Source organism: Trichosurus vulpecula, chromosome 9 (genome assembly GCF_011100635.1).
Source record: "Trichosurus vulpecula isolate mTriVul1 chromosome 9, mTriVul1.pri, whole genome shotgun sequence".
NCBI classification, from domain to species: Eukaryota; Metazoa; Chordata; class Mammalia; order Diprotodontia; family Phalangeridae; genus Trichosurus; species Trichosurus vulpecula.
The window spans coordinates 177,243,145-177,267,437 of record NC_050581.1 but is presented as its reverse complement, the minus strand read 5'-3'; the positions used below and the strand labels follow the sequence as shown (position 1 = coordinate 177,267,437).

The 24,293-nt window shown below is 43.3% G+C and overlaps 1 protein-coding gene across 6 annotated transcripts in view; it reads right to left on the bottom strand.

Moving 5' to 3' along the window:
- The window catches only part of MAGI1 (membrane associated guanylate kinase, WW and PDZ domain containing 1), a 709,255-nt gene that overhangs the window by 51,313 nt on the left and 633,649 nt on the right, over nucleotides 1-24,293 (bottom strand). For all 6 annotated transcript variants that reach the window (XM_036738388.1, XM_036738389.1, XM_036738391.1 and 3 more), the window contains exon 13: nucleotides 2,627-2,658. In XM_036738388.1, coding sequence (XP_036594283.1) covers nucleotides 2,627-2,658 — 32 coding nt within the window. The remainder of the gene's footprint in view (nucleotides 1-2,626; nucleotides 2,659-24,293) is intronic.

Below are 24,293 nucleotides of genomic sequence, written 5' to 3'. Positions count from 1 at the left end.
ACATTGGTTCAGTTTCTGGACTTGGAGGAAGGAAAATCTAGCTCTGGGACCATGATTAAGTCATTTAAACTCTGAGAATCATTTGCTTCATCTGTAAAATGACAGGGTTTGTGCTAGACAACCTAAAGTTCCTTCCAGCTCAAGATCTATGATCCTTATAAATAGTTCTGACATGATTCTAAGACATTTAATCTTGTGGTCTCTGTAGCTGTGATTGGTCTCAAGTTGTCCTTTCACTGGCCTCCAGATATCCCAAAAGCTAGTATCTCAATGTCCATGAACCACCCCATCCAAAACAAAACAAAACAAAAACCCAAACCCCAAGCCTCAACACCAAATTCTTTTCTTTTTCCAAAATAGTTTATCATTAAACACATAAAGTAAAAAAAAACAGGGGACAAGGGTGTGACATTGAAATAGATGTCCTCCCATTAAGTGCTCCCCCTCATCGCAGATGACAAGGGCAGTTTTATGTGCTGTACAGGGCACCTGCTAATTTCCCTTTCAAGGAGTATTGTAAGACAGCTGCCAGGGTAGATGAGGGGAAAGTGACATGGTGACAACAGCCATCTCAGAACTGACACAGACAATAGCCAAGGAAGGACCTATTCTTGGGGGTCTCTCTCTTCTCTAGACCAAGAGCACGCTTCCAGGTTGTGGTGACTAAGAGCCAGCCAAGTGAGACAAAGCAATGAAGGCGACTTTTTCCAAGAGTACAACCAAAGCTATCAGCTTGTTAATGACATCACTTTCACAAAAGGAAATTGGCATAGGAAATTAACTGGCCTTGGTGAGCCCAGGGCAGAACACCAGTTCTCCATCAGTTGGACCTCCTCTGAGAACAGAATAAGCATCATCAGAGGACTTTCCATGGAGCAGAAACATGCAAATGAACTTCCATGAATCACTTAAACTAGGCAGAGGCTGAGCCAGCTATAAAATTATTAAGAGGAGTCCCTTGCCCTCAGTATCTCTGAATCCATCCCAATTTGAATCTGCTCATCACTGATGCTGCATCATAAATATAGGATCTCAGGTATCCTGATAAGCTACATGGCCAGAGAAGAATAGGTAGGTGGGGGCTCGGGCAGCCTGGGCTCTTCCCACATATTTTCTCAGACCCGTTTCTATTTTCCTGGAGACCAAATTAGTTTCTGCCTGTGACAGGGATAACACACACACACACACACACACACACACACACACGCACACGCACACGCACACGCACACTCACTCGGGCATTTCTGTGATTTGAGCATGAGCTCAGAGTAGCACTTCTGGGACTCCACATTAATGCAAGCTGACAATGGTAGCGGCCTGAAGTCACGTGCTTTTAATCAGCACTGCTCCCAGCCACTGGAATTGCATTAATTATTACAGGGATTTTTCTTTTTCTTTTCCTTAGGAAGGAACAAGAACTTATAGAGAAGCTTAAGAAAGCAGGGGGCTCCTTCTAATTTTACTAAGGAATGTCCCCTCCTTCTGGCTCCCCCGGCCACCACCCCCTTCTCAAGGAGCTCTTTCAGGCAGGTGGAACAGAATGAGCTACAAACGTCTAAGCTTCCAACAGACCCTTTGCAAAGTTTTAGAGGGTCTTATAGGCTAGGACAGTTCTTAATGTGCCCACTTTAAGCTTTCTAGGTTTTATGCTTACCTCATCCTTGTTTTAATGAAATAGGAAGCCTTGTCACCCCTGATCAATTTCCATAAGCAACAGAGTTTCCAATTTTGAGTTTTAAAGTAGCCTCTAAATTTGTTTCCACGGGAGCCAGGATTTCAGCACCAAGCTCTCCATTCTAACCTCTAAGCTATTAGCTAACCTATCAACTAGGTAACCTCCCAAAGGGAATCCAGATTAGAAGGGACAGCAAATATTGATTGTGTGTGTGTGTGTGTGTGTGTGTGTGTGTGTGTGTGTGTGTGTGTGAGAGAGAGAGAGAGAGAGAGAGAGAGAGAGAGAGAGAGAGAGAGAGAGAGAGAGAGTGAGTTTAAAGAACCGTACACCTGCAATATAGTCCTGCTAAAATCTCTCAGAAACAACAAAGGCTGCCCTCCCCAGCAAGGAAATGTCTTACTCTCAACGCTCAGACAGCCCATGCTTTACATGGACATGAAAATCCAGGCACCAGCAGTGGGGTTCTTTCTTAAAACATGCATGCTTTATATTTTGTAAATAATTCATCACCTGGTGCACAGAAAAAGCGAGGGGAGGGAGTATAGGAATATTAGAGGGTAGGAAGACCCGGTAGGGTGGAATGCTATTGAGAATGAAGGTGGAACCTTTTTCAAAGGAAACAATGACATTTATTTCAAGTTAAAACAGCTAAGAAAGTCACCTACTGAAACAGTTGTGGATTTTTTTTTCTTTAAGTGCCTTTTAAAAAATGTTCAAACATGCTTTAACTGGGCTGCTGAAGGCTGCCCCCAAAATCAGTCTGCAGTTTTAGACAATCCTTCCTGCACCAAACAGACACCCAGAACTTAATGATTCCAGCATTAGCCCTCGGATCCCCTACCCACCACAAAGCACAGCTCAGAAAATTAAGCCCCCAAACCAAGCCATCCATAGCCCTCCTTCCCTCAACCACCACCCGGAAAAAGCCCAGAGTAGATGAGAAGTCCTTACCGACTTTGGGCTCCTCTTTGGGACTGGCAGTCCTGAAAAAATGGCAACAAGGGAAAAAATAATCATTAGCATGTAAATGTTACCTTTTCCTTAAAGAAAAATCCCCAGGTGTATCAATGTAAAATAGCCATCTGCAGAGTTATGTCAGATTCCTCTCTGGCATTGGAGTTACCAGTCTGTTCATATCGAATCAAAGCGGAGAGAGAGGGAGAGAGAGGCAGGGAGATCTGTCTGCATTAGCTATGCTGACTTGTGCTGCAGCAGCCTGGAGGCTGGGGAAAGAAATTCACAGACCTCAGCGGCCTGGGAAATTGAACACTTGGACAGAATCTCAAATGCTCCCCTGGATTAAGAGAGACTTAACTTACAATTAAGCCCCGGATATTTCCTTTTGACGCGATCTGCTTGTCAATTCTATCACACCAATCAGAACAGCAGGAAGAAAACATGTTTGTTTTTTAAAAAGAAGCACACACTAAAAATGGACCCTCTTAAAATGCATTTATCTTTGGGGATCGCACATGCACGTCTGCCTTGGATGAGCAGTGGAGCCTGAGCACCCAAACGAAGACAGATAATGTTTCACTAGCACAAAAAGATAATTTATGAACACAAATCCAAGTTTGCTCAAAGTCTATGCTGGGGATCGAAGGCTTCTTTAGAGAGCAGCACACGCCTTACTGCCTGTCAGTCACCCAACCCATTTCAGATGACTCTGGTTAGGAAGGACTCTGACTACAAGTAGCTCTTGAGGGAGAAACAGGCAGTTTGGCAGTGAGAGGGGGAATCTTCTCGGACACTGCCCTTCCTTGACAAGAAGGAAATCATTAAAACGGAGGAATGTAACGAAAGGTAAAGAAAGGACATGGACTTGGTCCTGAACAATTTGTCTGGCCACATCAGGCTGACTTTGTGGACATATTGATACTCCTTGTATGAAGCGGTAACATCACACAGTCAGCACACATTTAAGCACCTACTATGTGCCACGATGCTTCATGGCAATGAGGTGCAAACTTAAAAGAGCTGAATTATTACTTGTGGTAAGAGAAATCCTTGGCAGAAAGAAGCAATGAATTAATGAAAAAAAAGGCATTTAATAAGCACTTGCTATGTGTCAGGCACTGGGCTGAGCACAGAGGATATAAACGCAAAAAGTAAGAGAGGTCCCGCCCTCAAAAAGGTGACATTTTAATAAGGGGACATTACATTTAAATAAATTACATTAGCATAGAGGGGAATGGTGCTCTTTTGATCATCACAGGCATAGCAATTGGGTTGAGAAAGGAGACGAAAAAATGCAGCAAAGACCTGGATTTGAATCCTGCCTTACTAGCTGTGTGACCACAGGCAAGTCACTTAACCTCTCCCTCAGTTTATTCAACGGTAAAATGGAGACAGTTATAGCACCAAACTCTCAGGGTGGTTGCAAGAATCAAATGAGATAATATTGGCAAAGTGCTTAGCATGGTGCTTAGCACACAGTAAGCATTTTACAAATGCTGATTTACTTCCCTCATTTTTAGCACCTGAAAAGCAATGATTTGTACAAGGGAGCCTTTTGGAGCTGGGGTACCAAAGCTCAATGCAGATGATATCTATGGAACACACAGGACACATTTTCAAAAATCTGAATAATTTGCTTTGGAAACTTCAACTTTCTTTTTTAGAAAATGATTCATGGGCCCCCTTATGCAGCATGATGAGTCCAACTCTTCTGCAAGTGACTTGCTAAACTGTGAACTAGACTAACTTTAACACAAGTGACACACACAGAATCTGAAGTGGGAACACGAAGAGAAAGGCATTTTAGATGACCATTTCCAATGGCATCTGCTCCAAACTCAGCATGCCAGCAATGGCACCCCCCAGGACCCCTCCCTTCTGAAAGGCTATGCAGTCATAGCTCATGCATTTTTGGATCATCAAAAAATTGGCTATGTAAATTGAGGGAGCCAGCCTGCTATAGGAGAAAACATACTGACCCTGCAATCAAAGGACCTGGGTTCAAATCCTGCCTTTGATTCTTACTGCTTGTGAGACCTTGGCCAAGTAATTTCAGCTTCCTCATGATTAATAGGAGGGAGTTGGAGTAAATACCTTCAGTTCCTTCCAACACTTCCTCCCATGACCTGATTCTCAGCCCCCTCACTGTGCTGGTTGCTTTCCTCTGGATCACACTTGAGAGTTGGAAAGGAGCTTGGTACTTATTGATTATGGATATAGACCCCAGTGCCTATCACACATGAAACACATCACTGCCTCTCCTTATAGACTTTAAGGTACAATAAATGTTAGCTTTGGCCCAGACTTATGATGTCATTGGTGTATGGAACTTTCCACATGGAAATGCCCTCCACCAATGCAGAGGGCAACTCAGAGGATTATTAGATCATATGTTTAGAGGCCACAGAGTCCAATCCCCTATTTTTCTTTTTGTTGTTGAGTCATTTTCAGTAATGTCCAACTCTCCATGACCCCATTTGGGGTTTCTTGGCAAAGATACAGGCATGGTTTGCCATTTCCTTTTCTGACTCATGAGGCCAGATTTGAACTCACAAAGATGAGTCTTCCTGATTTCAGCCTGGCGCTCTATCCACTGCTCCACCTAGCTGCCCCTAATTTTACAGTGGAGGAAACTGAGGCAGGGGTTAAGTGACTTTGCCCAGGGTCACAAAGCTGGTGAGTATCTGAGATCATATTTGAATTCAGAACTGCATTAAAATTAGAAATGCTAAAAAGTGAAAGAAATTGCTTTGGGTTCCCCTTCCTTGGACATCTTCCAACAGAGCCTTGAACAACAATTTACAGGTTGTGCTATAGTGGGGATTTCTCTCAGGAATGGGCTGGACTTGTTGGCTGTTGAGGTCCTTTCCTACTCTGAAATTCTGTAATGATGTCCTTAGTTATCTGAGACACTGAAATATTGAGTGACCCTCAAAGTTTCCCAGGTAGTATGGGCCATAAGCATGCCTTCAGCCCAAGACCTATGGACACCAAGGCCTGCCTTCTACAATGCCATACTGCCCCCCCCCCTTGCTGTTTTTATGGTAGCCATGTTATTATTATTTTTGTTGGAACATGCAGCCTCTATTTTAGGAGTAAGACCATTCTGTATGACTCATGATAGCGATTACAGTCCAGGTAGAAGGGAATAAATAGCAGCTGTTTTGAAGGGCTAAGTTGGTTCATTCAGAGGGAAACACAGAAGAGACAGATCCTGTGTTTCCACTGGCTTTTTAGAACCTAAAGGGAAATGTCACTTCAAAGATGTCTCAAAGTACTTCAAAAGAGAGGCATGTGTTCAAAGAACAGTCAATTATTTAGCCTCAAAAGAATAGAGATTTCATCAGTTTGTTCTACTGAGGACACTCACTACTCTTTTTACATCTTAGGAGACTTTTCCTCCAGTTGGTGTGGCTGAAAAATACCTCAAATGGGTAGGATGAAGCACCACTTTCTGGTAATTAGCCAGAGTTGGAAGGTTGATGCTGGCCAGATGACAGGCCCCTACTACCGACATTTCTCATTTGGTAGTGCCTGGTAGAGTCTTCTTGCATTAGCATGAGACCTCAAGAAGACCTGAGCAGAGAGATAGGGTGGTTTGGCCAAAGGGCCCTACTCTGGAGTAAGGTGACATGGATTCAAATTCTGGCTTTGCCAATGACTACCTGGTGTGACCTTGTGCCAATTGATTAAGCTTCAGTTTCCTCATCTGTAAGAGGAAAGAATTGGACTAATTGGTCTCTAAGGCCCTTTTCTCCTCTAAGCCTGTCAATCAACCATCCTTTAGTAAGTGATCACTATGTGTCACACACTGGGTATATACAAAGACGAAAATGAACTAGGGATCACCCTCGAGAAGATCGTATCATCATCATCATCATCGCCATCATCATCCTCATTGCCATCATCATCATCCTCATGAGACGATTATAGTCATCACTGTCATCATCAACACCATCATTGTCATCACCATAAACATAATAGCAATGAATAACAGCAAGCATTTCTATGGCCTTTCCGGGTTTACTCAACACTTTACAAATGTTATCTCATTTGATGCTCACAACAACCCTGGGAGGAGCAGGCTATATTATCCCCATTTTACATATGAAGAAATTGAAGTAGATAAAGGTTAAATGACTTGCCCAGGGTTCCACAGCTACTAAGTGCCTGAGGCTATACTTGATCTTAGCACTCCAAGTCTAATGCTCTACTGTGCCACCTAGCTGCTTCTATCACCTATGACCTCTATACCACACTGGGACAAAGGAATAAGGTTTTTGAGGAAAGGGGGCAGAGAAGACTGAATCTCAAACTTCTAAAATGTTTCCTTTGGAGGAGACCAATTTGGAGAGGAGATCAATTTGACCAAAAGGAGGTCAATTGTATGCCGATGGTTAAAATGTAATTAATAAAATTAAAGGGTAAATTTTTCCCTTTATAGATAATGGTATAAACTTTTTTAATGTTAAAGAGAAAGATAAATGATTGGTTTATCAATAATATGATGGCATAATAATCTTCCAGATGATGTCCTTGTCTTCCCCCTCCCCCAGCTACAGACATTCAATTGCCACCTAGGCCCACTGCTTGAAATGGACTTCCAAGATGCCAGGCAGATTTTTGGGTCTTTTGATTGTCTTCACTGCCCTCCATGGTACAGAGCCACAGTGTGATCTTTCTATGTGGCAAAGGGAGAACTTGTGAAACACTGCTTATCCCAAGTAGCAAAGTGGTGGAGGCCAAGCAGAGGGACAAAGGCCTCTGACTCCACTTACTCTCTCGTACTGGCAGGATCCTGAACCTCTCTTGGGCTTATGCTCCTCAGATTTACAAGGACAGACCAATCATGCCCACCTACCCCACAGCACTAACTGCCAGGACTTAAGGAAAACACTACAGATAACTCTCAAAGAGCAAACACCACAATCAATGTCAAAAACTGCTTGATATAAAAACATTTACTTTCAAACAAAGTCATCAGGCTTACATCCAACACCCTCCAAGACCTGGCTCCAAAAGTGTCTTCTATCTCATTAATGCTCTTAACAAACCATGCTACCAACATTCCTCAGCCCTGGCATCTCATCTCCTGCCTTCATGCATTTGTATGAGACATCCTCTGTATTATGTACGCTTCTCTTCCTTTCTGCCTCTCAGAATTCTAATCTTGTGGTGTCACCTCCTCTGTGAAGACTTCAGTGATCCAGCCAGTGTGTGTTTGTTCTCTCATTCTCATTCTCTCTCTCTCTCTCTCTCTCTCTCTCTCTCTCTCTCTCTCTCTCTCTCTCTCTCTCTTCCCACTGCCCTCCTCTCCTTCCTTCTTTGACTCTCTCTCCCTTGCTCCCTCTCCCCCTCTTCCATCCCTCTGCTCTCTACTCCTTCCTTCTTTCTCCATCTGTTTCTCTTCCCCCCTCCATCCCTCCTGCTGCTCTCTCTCTCTCTCCCCCTTGCTACTTTGTCTCTGTCTCTCTCCCTTGCTCCCTCCTCCCTTCCTCCTGTCTCTCCCTCTCCCCCTCTTCCATCCCTTTGCTCTCCCTCCTCCTTCCTTCTTTCTTTCTATATCTATCTCTCCCTCGCCCCTCCATTCCTCTATAGTGCGCTCTCGTGCGTTCTCTCTCTCTCTCTCTCTCTCTCTCTCTCTCTCTCTCTCTCTCTCTCTCTCCCCGCCCCCCTTTCTATCTATGTATATCTTTATCTGTACCCCACCACAGTCCCCCCAGGCCTTCAGATCACCTTCCACTTCCTCAGTCTCTGTATCTTCAAAATACCTCCTTACCCACACTAGTTTCTCCTCTCAGTAGGTATGTTCTTTGAGGGCAGGGACAGCTGTTTGCTTTTCTTTGTATCTTCAGCACTCAGGACAGCTCCTGGCACACAAGAAGAACTTACTAAATGCTTACTGACTAGATTGAAACTCCAGCTCATGGTACCTGTGTGACCTCAGGCAAGAGACTAAACCTCTTTGGCCTCACTTTTTTTCCTCTGTAAACTAAATAGGCTGGACTTCCAAAGTCCTTTTCATCTCTATAGCTACCATCCAATGATCCTATAATCTTTCATTGTTGGGGTGGCATTTGAATCCAGGTCTTCTTGACTAGCCCTCTATTTACTATGCCACACTGCCCTTAATATTTGGCTTCTGCAGCTTGTACTAAGGGCACCTAGGTGGCCCAGTGGATAGAGCACTGGGCTGAAGTCAGGAAGATCTGAGTTCAAATCTGACACTTAGTTGCTGTGTGACCCTGAGCCAGCCACTTCACCCTGTTTGCCTCAGTTTCGTCATCTGTAAAATGAACTGGAGAAGGAAACAGCAAACCATCCCAGTATCTTTGCCAAGAAAACCCCAAATGGGGTCATGAAGAGTCAAACACAACTGCAAAGACTGAATAACGACAGCAACAAAACTCGGACTAGCTTCCTGACCACAAGTTTGCATTATCTCTGCCTTCATACCATGGTCATTTTACTCACTTCTCTGTTCATTACATAATGCAGTGAAGACAGTATTGGCTTTAGAGATATAAATATATATAAAATATATAGAGATATAATAAATATATAGAGATATAGAGATACATATAGATATATCTATATATATAGATATAGATATCTATATATAGATCTATATATAGACATAGAGATGTTCAAATCTAACTTCTGGTGTTGAGTGCCTGTGTGACCTTGGGTGAGTCACTTAACCTCACCGATCCTCAGTTTCCCTAAGTGTAAAAGAAGGGGACTGGTTGAGATGGCCTCTGAAGTCCCTTTTAGCTCTAGATCTTGGATCCCTTGACCTGGACCTAGAAGGTAGATAACTTCTGAGGTCCCTTCCAGCTCTAAGGTTGCGATTTTCCACTCTTGCTCCCCAAGCCAGAGCTGTGATCAGTCAAATTGACTGTCAGAAGCCCTGACCAGAAAACCAAAGAAAACAAACAAACAAAAACCCTGAATCTGGGAGGCATCTAAGACTTCTGGCTAAAAGGAGGTGGGGAGCTCGGATCTTTATTCACGGATTTCACGCCTGTCCCACTGAAAACAACTGGGATGTAGGTACAGGACAACTGCCTTAAGGTCTAAAAGACCCTGTTCCAGAACCATTCCTGCTGGGGATGTGGGGCCTAACAAATCACTTAACCCTTCAGTCCTCCAGACAAATCTCTAAGACTAGAAGATGCAGAACAGATACCAAGCTGCACTGGTAAGTAGGGGAGGAGTTTCCTCTGGTTAGACTTCTCTACAAATCCCTTGAACCCTCCAAACCAAATGGCCATCTCCCTCTGCCAGAGATAAAGGTGAAGAATGCAGCATCACCCTTTAATTCAGAAACTGAGAAAAATGGTGCCCAGCCTGGAGCAGACATGGAATGTGGAGGGCAGAGGCCAGGACTCTGAGGGAGAATGTCTCATGAGCCAGGCACTAACTGTCCCTTTCTTGATTCTGAAGGGTGATGAGGAGAAGATTAGAGAGATTCGACTTGGTATTCACTTGGAGGTCCTAAGGAGACACCATCCAAATCCAAGTTAACAACGGTATTTGTGCAATCCCTGGGTCAGTGTCCGAAGTAGAGTTCTGCCTAGAATAGACATTATCTAGGCAGGAGACTGAGAACAGGGCAATCTCAATGAATATGGGAGGGATCTGTGATTTCTTCAGCATGGGGAAGTACCTGCTATGCAAACTCCATTCACCAGTGCAGATGGCAGCCTTTTGAGATTTAGTAATTCAATACAACTCAATTTGACAAGCATTTATTTAACACCTACTATGTGTTAGGCACTAGGGATATCCCTGTCCTCAAGGAGCTTACATTCTGTTGGGTAGATAAGTAGTAGGGAAAAATAAAGCAAAACAAAAACAACAAGAAAAACAAGGCGTTAGACTTTTTCTATTTGGCCTCTATAGGGCAGGGGTTAGGTTAAGACCCGAGATCTCACTGGTAAGAACCTCCCTCTACCAATAAATATCAGGCATCAGGCATCAGAACTGGTTAAGTGGTAGGAACTCAACTTCTGTTAAGTGACCTGCCCAAGGTCACATAGCTAATATGTGTCGAAGTCGAGATTTGAATAGAAATTGCAAAAAGAAAAATAAGTCAAACTTGGGGAAACGCAAGGAAAACCCAGCTAACAATTAGAGCCCTCTGAAAGTTGAATGCATTGCCTTGAGAGATGGTGGATTCACCCTCACCGGGAATCCTTAAGTAAGCAGTTGTTGGCTGTGTTGTAATGGGAATTTTTTTGTGTTTTGGGGAGAGGGGGTTTAGCATAGACTGGATGGCCACTAATGCCCCTTCCAACTCTGTGATTTGTTTGAGGCACATGACATCCAACAACAGCTTCAGGGTCATACAGCTACTGAGTGCCAGAGCCAGGCCTCCCTGACTCCAAGTACCAGAACGCTACCTGAGATGCCCCCCTGCCTGTCCTTCCAAAGGAACATTTGTGGAAGTCTGATTCCTCCTCCTATTCACACTGAAAGTGCTGAGTCCAAATGGAATACTGAGGTCCACTCTGGGAGCACTAAAGAAAATGGTACTGTAACCAAACTTCTTGTCTCACCAGCCTCTAAAACAGAGGTGTTAAACATGCAGCCGGTGGGGAGCATGAGGCCCACAATGTCCTGGGTGCAGCCTGAACCAGATCAAAATGGAACTGAGAAATATCTGACAAAATAAATAAAAATACAATAAAACATAGATAACATTACATTTTAAAACTAAGTCAATATATGGCCCCCAGGCATCCTTGCTTTCTACTCAGGGGCCCTGGTTTTTCTATAAGTTTGCCAACAGCGCTCTCCACAGGACATAAGTAGGCTTTGGACTGTGTGTGTATGGCCAAGAAGGGAGCTCAGTAGAGGCTAACAGGTGATGCTCAGAGAACCCACTCTCCACCTCTGCCTCTTCTTTCCGATGCTCTGCCCCACTGGAACAGCGGCATTAGAGAGGAAAGACAAGGAAGAACAAACACATCCACCTGCAGAGAGCAAAGGGTTCCTCGCCCAGTGTTATCTTTTCCAATCAGTGCAGCTCATTAAGTGTCTGCAAATATAGGCCAGCTGACAGGAAGGACCAAATCGGGGAGTCAGAGGAGAAGGTCAGTCCCTTGCTTCTCCTCTACTCTGGGCAGGGCTCCAGGTGGAAAAAAAGACATTGTCAATTTTGGAAAGCAGAGATTTGAAGAGAAATCAAAATATAACGTGTGTAGGGGGTGGTGGAGGGTGGAGAAAGCACATTAGAGGCTCCATCACAGGGCAATATTTATTGGCCCAAATGATGCTGCATGAAAAGTCATGAGCCTGGGAATAGTGTTTCATTTTTTCCCCTTTTTTAGGCTGTCCTGAATAAAAACAGTAAGAGATCAACCAGAATACAAATGCAGAGTGATGGAGGAAGGATACAATGTCAACTACAAACTGAGATTTGCCTGGCAACACAAAAATCGATCTGCAGATTAAAAAAAAATTCAAACCAGCCCACTCTAAATAATTAACTCTAATGGCCATTAACCCTACTTTTTCAAAAGCAAAAAAAAAAAAAAATCAGTCCCACTCCTTGTCATCTAGATTTTTTTTTTAATAATGGAAGGAAGAAAACCATGTTAAAAAAAATCAGTCTTCACTACAGCAGTTGCATCTTAAGGAGACTAGAAGGAAGAGAAAGGGAAGCCCCAGCCAGTCACCCCATGAACCCTCAGGGAGCCTGAGCAGGGAAAGGAAGGATCTCTTTATGTGGGTGAGATGAGGGCAGAGGGGCTGGGGTGTGTGTTTCTACATGTGTATTTGGGCCAGGTCAGGTTTAAGCCAAAAAGTGATTTCCACTAAAGGACATCAGGATCCTGGTCAACCAAGAGCAAAACAGATAAACTTCCAGAATGAATAACGTGGCCCACTTTGGGTACATTCAACAAGAAAGAGGCATTTTCTTTCTCTTTTGTTTTCTGCAATTTAATGTCCTCATTAACCCTGTGGTATCAGTTTCCCAGGGAAAATGATACCAACTACTAGAGGAAATCACAGAAATCATCATGATAAACTAAAATTTCAGTCATTTTTCAATTGTGTCTGATACTTAGTGACCCCATTTGGGATTTCTTGGTAAACACACTGGAGTGGTTTGACATTTGCATCTCCAGCTCATTTTACAGATGAGGAAACTGAGGCAAACAGGGTTAACTGACTTGCCCAGGATCACACAGAACAGCTAATAAGTGTCTGAGGCCAGATTTAACTCAGGAAGAGGAGTCTTTCCAGTGCCAGACCTGGCACTCTATCCACTGAACCACCTACCTGCCTGAAAAACTAAAATATGTCACTTCAAATTGGGCTAATAACACTGATAATAATTGGCTTGATGGGGGCAGACCCTGGTTCCTAGATGTCTTTGTATTCCTGTTGCTAGCACTGTGATTGGCTCCAATGAGATAATAAAATGTTTTGCAAACCTTATGGCACCATATAAATATAAGTACTAGGTAATAATCGTAAATGCTTGCTGAATTGAATCCCTAATTTTTCAGGTAAGGAAACTGAGGCCCCGTGAATTGCTAATGGTCACATAGCAAGTAAATCTCAGAGGCAGGAAAAGAAGCGAGCTCTCCCCAGCTTGACATCTAGCAAAGGAAAAAAAGTCAGGAGGGCAAGAAGCTTTTATTTAGCACATGCCATGTGCTAGGCTCTCTACTAAATGCTGGGGATACAAATATGAGCCAAAAGAAAGACAGTCCTTGACTTTAAGGCACTTACATTCTAATGATGAAAGATAATAGACAAAAGGAGCTGAAAAAAGTGGGGGTGTGGGAAGAGACCCCTGCAAAAGCATGACGCTGAAGTCTGGAAAGTGAGAGGCAAAATCAAGAGAGGAATGAAGGCTGACTAGCATGGGTCCCTCTTCAAAATGGAGGCCATTTTTTGGAGAAATGACTCTTGTGGAGAGGAGGTGAGCCATCACTACCAGCTGGCAAAACTGCCACAGACAGGGCAAATCAGCCAACTGAAGAAACAAGGCACCCGGAGGGAGATATAGGAGGCAGCGTGTCAGGCAAATAAAACCACCATGATTACCTCAGCCACCATCTTCTCTCCTCAGACCCTGATGGAGATAGCCCTAGACCCTGAACCTGAAAGTCTCATGAACAGCATTGCTTCCAGCCCAGTGCCCACAGCTGCTGTGAAGATGTAGCCTGGCAACCGTGCCTGTGGATGCTACAACCACTTAGTAAAGACCCAGAGATGGGAAGCTCTTGTCCCCAAAGTCTTTGGCCCTGTCAAATTGTTTGACATCAGAAACAGATAGATTTTATCAGTGGAAATAATTCCAAAGAAGAGGCATTAACATCTGCTCCGCTACTACACTCTAAGGACCATGGGACCTTTTCATTGGACTTGCAGCTAAAACTTTTCTATTCATTGTCTCCACCATTAGAATGTGAGCCCCTTGAGAGTTGAGATTGCCTTATTTTTCTATTTGTATCACCAGCACAATGCTTTGTACGTAGTAGGTGCTTAAATGATTCATTCATTCATTCCTCAGGCTGGTCCTTGATTTAGTCTGTTTTGTGAAGTCACCAAAGGGACTTATGCCACCAATTTCAAAGACACTTCTCTCGGAGTGATCATTTATCTGTGGAGAACTGGCTGGGGACAACCTATTCATCTTGCCCAGAGCTCTGAGTAGCCCTTGGATGTTAATGACTTTGCAGCTCTTCTTCCCTGTACCAGGCCTAGCTTGTGACATTAAGGTGAAAGGTTAGGCATACCATTAGCCCTCGCCACTCCAGGGTGCCATCCATTTCTTCACAGAACATATTTACAAGGCCCTGCGTACTATATAATTGCAGTTGAGCTGTAATGTAGCTATAAAGCCTGAACAAGTGTCTTCTTTAAACACTACTCAATAAACCATCTTTCTCATTATATTTGAGAGGCATTTATTAGAAACACTGAAAGAAGGAACATGCTTTTATCACAAGTCATTAGCATCCCTTGGGATCATTTGATGCAATTAGAGGCAGTGTGGAGTAGTGGGTAGAGGTCTTGAGACATCTCTGCCATGTCAGCCCCCATTTCCAAAAGGTGAGTTCCCCCAGGAACCTCCACTGAATGAATGCATGAATGGAATGTATCGTAGGAGGAAAAGCAAGAAGGCTGTGGCATGGTGGGTGGAATGAGCACTGGATTTGGCTACATTATGAAGTATATGAAGGTTAGTAATAATGTATAATAAGCCTGGGCTTTGGCTATCAAATAGATGAGTCTACATTCAATCTTAAAGGTAACAGGAATTCAGTGAGCTGCACAGGTCCATGGGCAAGACCTGTGCTTCAGACACATCACTTTGGAAGCTGGTTGGAAGACGGATTGGAGAAGGAGTTGGGAGACAAGGAGACAAATGAAGGGGCTTTTGCAGCAGTCCAGATGAGAGGAGATGAGGGTCTGAACTAGGATTGCTGGCTGGACTTGGGGCAGTGGATCTGGTTCTTGGGCACACAACCCGGGTATGTGCATTAGCAGACAATTAGAATCTCAATTGCCTAGATGTGTTTCCTATTAAACCACAAGTCCACAGTCAGACCACTTAGCACAGGCTGTAGAAGACAATCTTGTCTTTTATAAAAGACAATCTTGTCTTTTATGATCTGGCAGGTATTAACCTTTCAGAAAAGAACTCAAACATGGCCCTACTACCTTATAGCAGCAAGTACAACCTCAGAAAGGGACTGAAGCCTCCAATATATATATATATATATATATATATATATATATATATATATATATATATATAAAATAATTCTTCCCTCTGCCTCCATCCTGCACAGAGAGAGGCCAGAAGGTTTAAATCAAACAATCAACAAACACTGAGAAGGCCAAAACAAAACAAGAAGTCTCTGCCCTCAAGAGTTTACCTACTATTCGGATCTAAAACGAGTGAATTAGTCATTCTGTAAAATACTTTCTAACTTCTGATTGGTGAGCCCCTTGAAGGCAAGAATTCAGGCTTACTTCTCTTTACTCTTGATTTAATATAGGCTAAAAGTGTTCCTTCCTCTCCGAGAGTTTGGCCTAGAGTCTCTGCTTGGCCTTCAACCGGATCCATATGTGAGGCAGCTTCTTAGCTCTGAAGCTGACAGCCACCAAGTTGGCTTTCAAGCCTGACTTGTTTCCTCATGCTGATGAATAAATGCTGATGTTGTCAACCGTTTTCCTTCTGTCTCTCGTTCGCAGCTCCTACATGGCCCTCTGGGACAAGAGAGACTGTATACAGTCCTACTTGTAGCTCCCAGGCAATTATTTTGGCTTCCATGCCAAGAGGGGAAGGCTTGAGTTCCAATTGCATAATAGAAAATAGTGGGAATTGTGGAAAAGGAGCTCAAAATAGCTCAGGGAAAGAAGGCCCTTGGTTACCTAGAAAGGAGCGATGGGTCCTTTATTGGAGTGTGATGATGATGATGGGAGTCGATAGGCCTTGGGTCCAAATCCTATCTCTGAAACTTACTAGCTGTGTGACTTTGGACAATCTCTCTGGGTCTCAGTTTTCTCATCCGCAGCTGAGAGGGTTGGCCTTGATGTTTTAGAAGACCCTTTTGAACTCTAGGCCCTTTGGTCCATTTTTATGATCCTAAGACCCTGAGCAAATCACTTACCTGCTTGTGAATCAGGAACTCCCCAGGATTTACCTACTAAATCACAGAAGGGAAACTGCTATAGAAAAGGAACAGGCACATGCCAGGACCTTTTTCTTTCAGATTAGTGGCTTTAGAATTTATTACAAACTCTAGTGGCTTTACATTACTTCTAGAATCTGATACAAAATCCTTTCTTTGAGGGGAGGGAAGGCATTTAATGTCTGACACAACTGGACCCCAATCTATCTTTCCAATTTTATTATACATGACTCCTCTTCATGGGCACTGCAGTCCAGCCAAACTGGTTTTCTGATTCCTCACACACAGCCCTCCATCTTTCAACTTTCCTGTCTTGCCTTTCACATACCTGGAATGTTTCCCCTCCTCACATCTGTACCCTCAGAATCCCTAGTCTCCTTCAAGAAATTCCATCTTCTCCATCACTGGTTCTCCACCTATTTTGTGTGTTATGTACACATTTGGAGGCCCACTGAGGCCTATGGCCCCCTTCTCAGTCTTTTAAATATATAAAATCAAATATATTAGATTGCAAAGAAAATCAATTCTATTGAAATATAGTTATCAAAATATTTTGGAAAGTTTATGGATCCCAGTTCAGACACCCATGTTCTCCATGAAGCCTTTCCTGATGTCCTCAGTTTCTTCCCCTGCCCCCCAAAAAAGTTATTGTATATCTATTTTGTGTACACCTTGACACATATGTGCTGTTGTCTTGGGCAGAACTGTCAATTCCTATTTCATTTAGTCTTTGCAGCCCCCAGTGTCAGGCACTCAGTAGGTGCTCAATAAATGCTTATTGACTGATCATTATAGCCATGGGGGTTATCTGGAGCCCTTGCAGCCTTTCCTTAGCAACCAAAGTGCAGTGTGGGGTGGAGTAGGGGGAGGGTGCTCCACACACCAGGGTAATGACATCCCTCCGCAGAGGGTTTGACCCAGGAAAGAAGAGGAGTAGAGTGAATGCTTCCTTTTATCTCCACCCCGTTCTTGAACATTTCCCCATCCTAAGTCTGTTCCTGGGTTTCTGAAGGAACTACTCGATTCAGCTCGAGCTCCAGCTGCCTTTGGCGAAGGATGCCCAGAACAAGGTTCAGCTGTGCCCTCTGCTGTTTCTTCCCTTCATAATCACAGGCCGCACTGGACAGCAGGCCTGCCTGGGCTTCTGGACCACCCAGGTTTAAAAAAGGAAAAACACACATCTAACCTTACAGGCACAGTCAAAAAATGCATCCGGGGCGGGGGGGGGGGGGTGCGGTGCAGGGAGATTTGACAGGCAAAACGGAACATTTGTTAAGGCTGCATTATCATTTTGAAAAACTTTAATTCAATCCAATATTGGGCATCACCAGTCAAAATACAAATGGCAACAAAATTCTAAAGAAATGGATTTTTGGATGGTTTTCTATTAAGATCTATAAATCACTGAAGTGATTTTTAATGGAGTTTAATCCAAGACAGACGTCTGCATTTCTGCCCTTTGGCATAGGCTGGCATGCAGTTATTTAAATGGAGAGGAGGAACGGAACTCTCCATGCATCCTTCAGTGACCGTTCTAATTAACTTTATGGCAACAGGGCAGTCAAAGGAGAGTGTTGGACCTGGAGTCATGTATACCGAGGTTCAATCCTGTTCCTGAGATTTACTAACTAGGTGACAGCAGGCAAGTCATTTTACCTGAGTCTCCCTTTCCTCATGTGTGAAATGGGAATGAGAGCTGTAGTACTTCCTTTCCTTGTGGTGAGGCTCAAGTAAGATAATGCATTTTAAGTGCTTCAAAAACTTCAAAATGTTAAATATTGATTCTGGTTAGCTGATAGAGAGGTGACTTCCAAGACCGGAAGACCTGGGTTCAAGTCTCACCTCTGCCACATCCAGGCTGTGTGTTTGTGGCTTTTTCCACTTTAATGAAGAGCTGCCCACCCAGGGATGGATATTGCTGTGGGATTTGATTTCAGGTCTGATTTTTCCTATCTTTTGGCCAATCCACTTTCTCTGTCAGGTGGCCATATACATCAGTTTTGCACCTATTCAATCAGGAATGATTCCCATCTGGCTTAAATTTTAAAGCTCAGAGCTCCAGCAAGCCTCTCAGACTACAGGCTTCAAGGCAGGTACTCACCTGGTTTGGTAGAGGGAATGTCCTCACCTGGGAATTCCCAATACCAATAAAATTACAGATCTAGTCCCTATCCTCGTACGACTGCATATATGCATGAGGCAACATAAAGTAGAAGACAGAGAGGACGTGGGTTTGAGTTTTGCCTTTTACATCTACTGGCTGTATAATTTTAGGCAAGGAACTTAAACCTGGCAGGGCCCAAGCAACTAAGACCATGGAGTTCAGGGAAGGAGCTGTCCAGCATTGGTAGAGAGAATTTCCTCTCACTGGTAAAATCACAGATTCAGTCCTTGTCCAGTGCCTATTACATATGTGCCAGGCATGGCGGACAGAGAGCCAGCTTCAAAGATCCAGATTCAAGTCTCTCCCCTTACATCCATTGGCTATATGACCCTGGGTAAGTCAGGGAACCTCTTGTACTCTGGGATACTACAAGCTGCAGACAAGGTTCCAACCTGCATTGGTAGAGGGAATTTCCTCACATGGGAGTTCTCCATACCAAGAAAATCACTTTAGTAATAACAGCAGCAGAAGCAATGCCCCCAAACCATGACAATCACCCTCTTGCCTGGCAGCAACATTAGTTCCGATCTCACACATGGAGGAAATCCATGGAACTCCCTGAAACAGGGGGCACAATTCACAATGATGAGATAGTTCAGCCAAGGAATCTTTTGTTACTGTTTTATATAAAGTGATTGAGAAAGGCAGACCTTCTGAAGCCCAACTCGCTCTGGGAAGGAACCATTTCCATAGGAGTCAGGTTCTTCCAAAGAGACAGGCACAAATACCAAGCTTTGAGTAACATTTTCCCTCCCATGCAGATACTAAGTTTCTCGTAATTCCTCTGGTGGATACAATATCTATTCTGGCCTAAATGATCACAGGGCTTAGAGATGAAAGAATGCTCTTTTCCTGGGCTTTTTGTAGCTTTCTAATGAAGTTCTGCCTAGGAATGGCTATTACTGTGGGCAGCTACAGAAAAACATTTTGCTCCACTATTTAATTTTGGGTCTGATTCTATCTCATTTGTTAGGCAGGTCATGTGAATCAGTTTTGCTTCTCTTCACTCGGACTGAATCTCAATTTAGGCTTAACTTTTAAATGCTGGGCCCATTTATGATGCGCAGATGCAGAGAAAGCCAAGGACGATGAGGTGGTTTAACGGAATCTTTTAATGGGGAACATGATATAAAATGATAGACTGTCCTGAAGGAGTACGTTTAAGACGCCCATTTATAGGGATATAAAGAAACTGCAGAGAAATTCATGGCTAGCCATGAAATATGTAAGTGCCCAATAAACACTAAATGTAAGGATGGAATTCAACAAGTTTCTCATTATAAAGATCAAATGCTGTGATCCTTCAGCTGTTTCCTGTTGTTCTTCCAGAATAAACAAGACTAATCAAGCCAGATGCAAAGCTGAATGGCAATGTAGCCGACTTTAAAAAAAATCAGAAATAATTTTATAAAAAACTCAATAGGCTTCTGAGCTACCTCAATGGACTCCGAGGAATCTCTTCAGACTGCTGCTGTCAGTCCCTGCATGGACTGAGGATGGCAACATTGGATAGCAGACAGAGTGACGGACTGGACCTCAGGAAGCCGGCAAGGCTCTGAAACCTACCAGTTGTAGTCACATCCTTTATTCTCACTGAACCTCAGGCTCTATAAGAAGATAAACTGCAGCTAGGCCGTGGGGGTCCCTGCCTGCAGTTGAGGATGTTGGGGAAGATGAGGAAGGTAGATTGCCTGAGTCTGGGTGTTCTGAACTGCCATGAGACTAAAACCAATCAGGTGTCTGCATTAAGTCTGGCACCAGTACAGTGAGTCTCAGAGAGAAGAGGTGAACCAGCCCAGGTTGGAAAACCAGTTGGTTAAAGCTTCCATACTGCTAAGTGGGCAGGTCTTCATGTGTGTCCAGGTCTAGAGGTGGCCATGGTACTTCAGCCAGCCTTCAGCAAGACAGGGAGACTCAATCTCAAAAAATATCTATCGAGTTTAAATGGGAGACAAAGTTATTTGTACTTCATTTCAACAGCCCTGTTCTTGTGTCTTCTCCAGGATCTTTCTTTATGCATGCAGGTCTTTGTCTAATGGAGTAGGCCTGGACATATCAAAACCAATATCACAGTACGTCAGAGGTCTGCAACTTCATGTTGTGAGAGTACCCAGGGTGGGAATGCCTTTCACAGATACAAATCTCATCTCATCTCTATCTCCACGTCGAACTCTATCTCTAGCCATATCCACATCTATACACATGCAGACATAAATGCATGCAAAATGGACACATATTTTTTGTCTATAAACATATTGTGTATATATATATACATAAATATATGTCTGTATGCAAGCATATGTGTATGCAATATATACCAATTGTATGTATGTGCACATATTGCATGTATATATGTATGCATGTGCATAGACATAGGGATGGCTAGAAATAGAGTTCAAGATAGAGACAGATGAGATGAAATTTGTGCCTGTGGAAGGCATTCCCACACTAGGAGCTCTTGTAACAATATACTGCAGATCTCTGACATACTATCATATGTAATATGTGCAATATTGTTTGCGTATAAGCATATTGTATATATGTATACAAACATATGTATACAAAATCTATGCATTACATGTATGTATGCATGTATACATGTATATGGATATGAACAGGGATAGAGTTCAAGATGAAAACAGAGATAGAGATGCAATATGTACAGATATTGTTTGTAGATATGCAGTGTATATTGTGTACACATGTACACACAGATACATGTATTACAACACACACATTCCATATGTATGTATGCATGCATGTGTATTGTTAGAGATGATAGAAATGGAGATATAGATGGGATGAAATTTGTGTCTGTGGAAGACATTCCCATGCTGGGAGTTCTCACAACATGAAATTGCAGACTCTCTGACACACTGTCATACTAGATTTGATACAACCTGAGCTACACTAGAGACCTCCATGCAAAAAGAAAGCTCCTGGGGAAGATACCACAAGAAAGCTAGAGAGATGGAATGCAAACGACTTTGTTTCCCATTTAAACCATTTCACAATCTGGCTCAAATCTATCTTTCTAGACTGCTATCACATGACAGCTTCTTCCAAACTCTCTGTTCCAGTCAAATTGGCCTATTTGTTATTTATTCTCTGCATGTGGTGTCCCATCTCCTTCCTCCTTTCCACATCTTGGAGTCTCTACCTTCTTTCAGCTCAATTTATTTACCCCTTTACCCAGAAGGCCTTTCTTCATTGCAACTCCCAACCCCCTGAAAATAACTAAGAGAAAATAGGCAGCTTGAGGCAGAGGTTTGATGTGTACACTGAACGTGGGGAATTAACATGGAAAGAGCACTGGATTAACCTCTCTGAGCCTCCAGGAATCCTCTACAGGTTAAGCCACTTTCCAAGGATGGTGACAAGTAAGGTGGGGTTGGAACTTCGAACTTCCTGATGTCAAGCCCTGCTCTCTGTCCCCCAAGTCATGTTACCTGTAAAAGACTACAGTAAGAGACATATGAGGCCCAGAAGGAAGGAGGCAGTGCTCCTATGGGACTCCCCTGATCAGACCACATCTAGAGTTCCATGGTGCTGGGCACTATGTTTTAGAAGGGGTGTTAGGAAGTTAGAATGTGAATGTGTGTGTGTGAGCAATATATACACTTACACATATATAAATACATATTTGTATTCACTTACACGCATATATAGCCATACACAGGCATACATCATGTATGTAGGTGTACATTTAAAGACATGTATACATATGCATATATGCAGATGCAACATGGGTGTGTGTCCCCATGTCTATACATACATACATATATGTGTGTGTGTATACATATACACACACATATATATGTGCTGCAGTGGATAAAGCACCTGGCTTGATGTCAGGAAGACCTGAATTGAAATCCGGCCTCAGACACTTACTAGCTGTGTGATCCTGGAAAAGTCACTTAAGCCTCAGTTTCCTCAACAGTAAAATGGGGATAATAATAGCCCCTACATCCCAGGGTTGTTATGAGGCAGGCTCAAATGAGGAAATACTTGTGAAGGACTTAGCACAGCATCTGGCAGACAGTAAGTGCTATATAACTGTGAGCTGTTATTATATACATATAGATATATATACACACACACACGTGTGTGTGTGTATCTCTCTTGTCTCTCTGTCCCTCTCTCTCTCCCCATCCACCCATCCAAAGGACCCAATGGATGTGGCCAAGAGTCTCTGGGTGATGTTTACTCAATGAGTGTCATTACTGGCATGTCGCATGTAGAAGAGGCAGACAAGGGTATGAGGAGCCTCCAAACAATGTCATCCAGAGCTCAGTTAAAGAAATCCAAGGATTTAAGTATTTAGCCTATAGTTGTGAAGACTTATAGGGAGACGAGAGCTATCTCCAAGGAAGTGAAAGGTTACTGAGTACAAGGGGGATTTGATTCACTCTCTTTGGATCCAGAAAACAGAACTAGGAATTGTCACATCCCCTGATTCTACCTCTTTGCCATTCCTCACAGCCATCCCCTTCTCTTCACTCACAGGATGACAACCCCTTCCCGCTATGGGCCCTCATTATCTCTCACCTGCACTCCTGAAATACTCCTAATTGGTCTCCCTACATCCAACCACCCATCAATTAAGGAGCATTCATTTGGCTCTTTCTTCTTTAAGCTGTCCTCTACTCAGCTGCCAGATTGATACTCCTAAAGCGCAGATTTGACCATGTCAATCCCTGGCTCGGGACGTTCCAACTAGCTCCCCATTGCTCAGGTAATATGTTAACTCCTCTGTTTAGCATTTGAAGCCCTTCACAGTCTAGATTGAGCCTGACATTCCAGGACAGTGAGAGTAAGAACTCACCCCCATCTCACTCCACACTTCAGCTAAAACGGCCTCCAAAGCATTCCGTCTTGGTACTCCACGCACAGTCTCGGATCTCCTCGTCTTTGTCTCCTGGTGTTCCCAAACCCTCTGGATGGTTTAGCTCAAGGGCTACCCCCTGGAAGAGGCCTTTTCTGATTGCCCCAGTTATTACTGATTCCCCCAGTTATCACTGTTCCTCCAATCACGGTGTATTTATCTCTTATGTATCCTGCATTTACTTATCTAGGGACAAGCTGTTTAAGCTCGGGAGAATTTACATTCATGCTTTGGGTTCAGTCCTTGCCTCGGATATTTTCCAACATATATGACTCTAGATTTAACCTCCAGGGGCCTCCAATTCCTTATCTGTGGTGGTTGGACTAGATATAATCTTGGAAATCCATTCAAGCTCCACATCTGTGATCTTCTGACATTATGGGGAGCTTTTGTTTTCTTCAGTATAAGGAAGAACTTCCTAACACTTAAGTTCCATAAAAATGTAAATGGCTTCCTTGGGAGGTAGTGAGTTCCCTGTTACTAGCAATCTTCAAAAACAGGCTGGATCACTACATATTGAGATACGGTAGAAGGGATTCGTATTTCAGGGAAAGATTGGGCAAGATGACCTTATAATTCTAAAGGTCAGAGTGGACATCCCACACATTGTTACTCAACAGGGAAGGGAAGCCTGTTGAGCCAACAAGGACATAAAAAGGGCAATATGCGATCTTGCTACCCTAGAAAGCTTTTTCTATGGGGCTAATAGGGCTGGGTTAGTTTGTTGTTGTCGAATCATTTCAGCGGTGTCCAACTCTTCATGACCCCATTTGGGTTTTCTTGGCAGAGATAGTGGAGTGGTTTGTCATTTCCTTCTCCAGCCCATTTTACAAAGGAAATGCAAACCAACAGGGTTAAGTGACTTGCTCAAGTTCACCCAGCTAAGAAGTATCTGTGACCAGATTTGAACTCAGGAAGATTAGTCTTCCTGACTCCAGGCTCAGAATT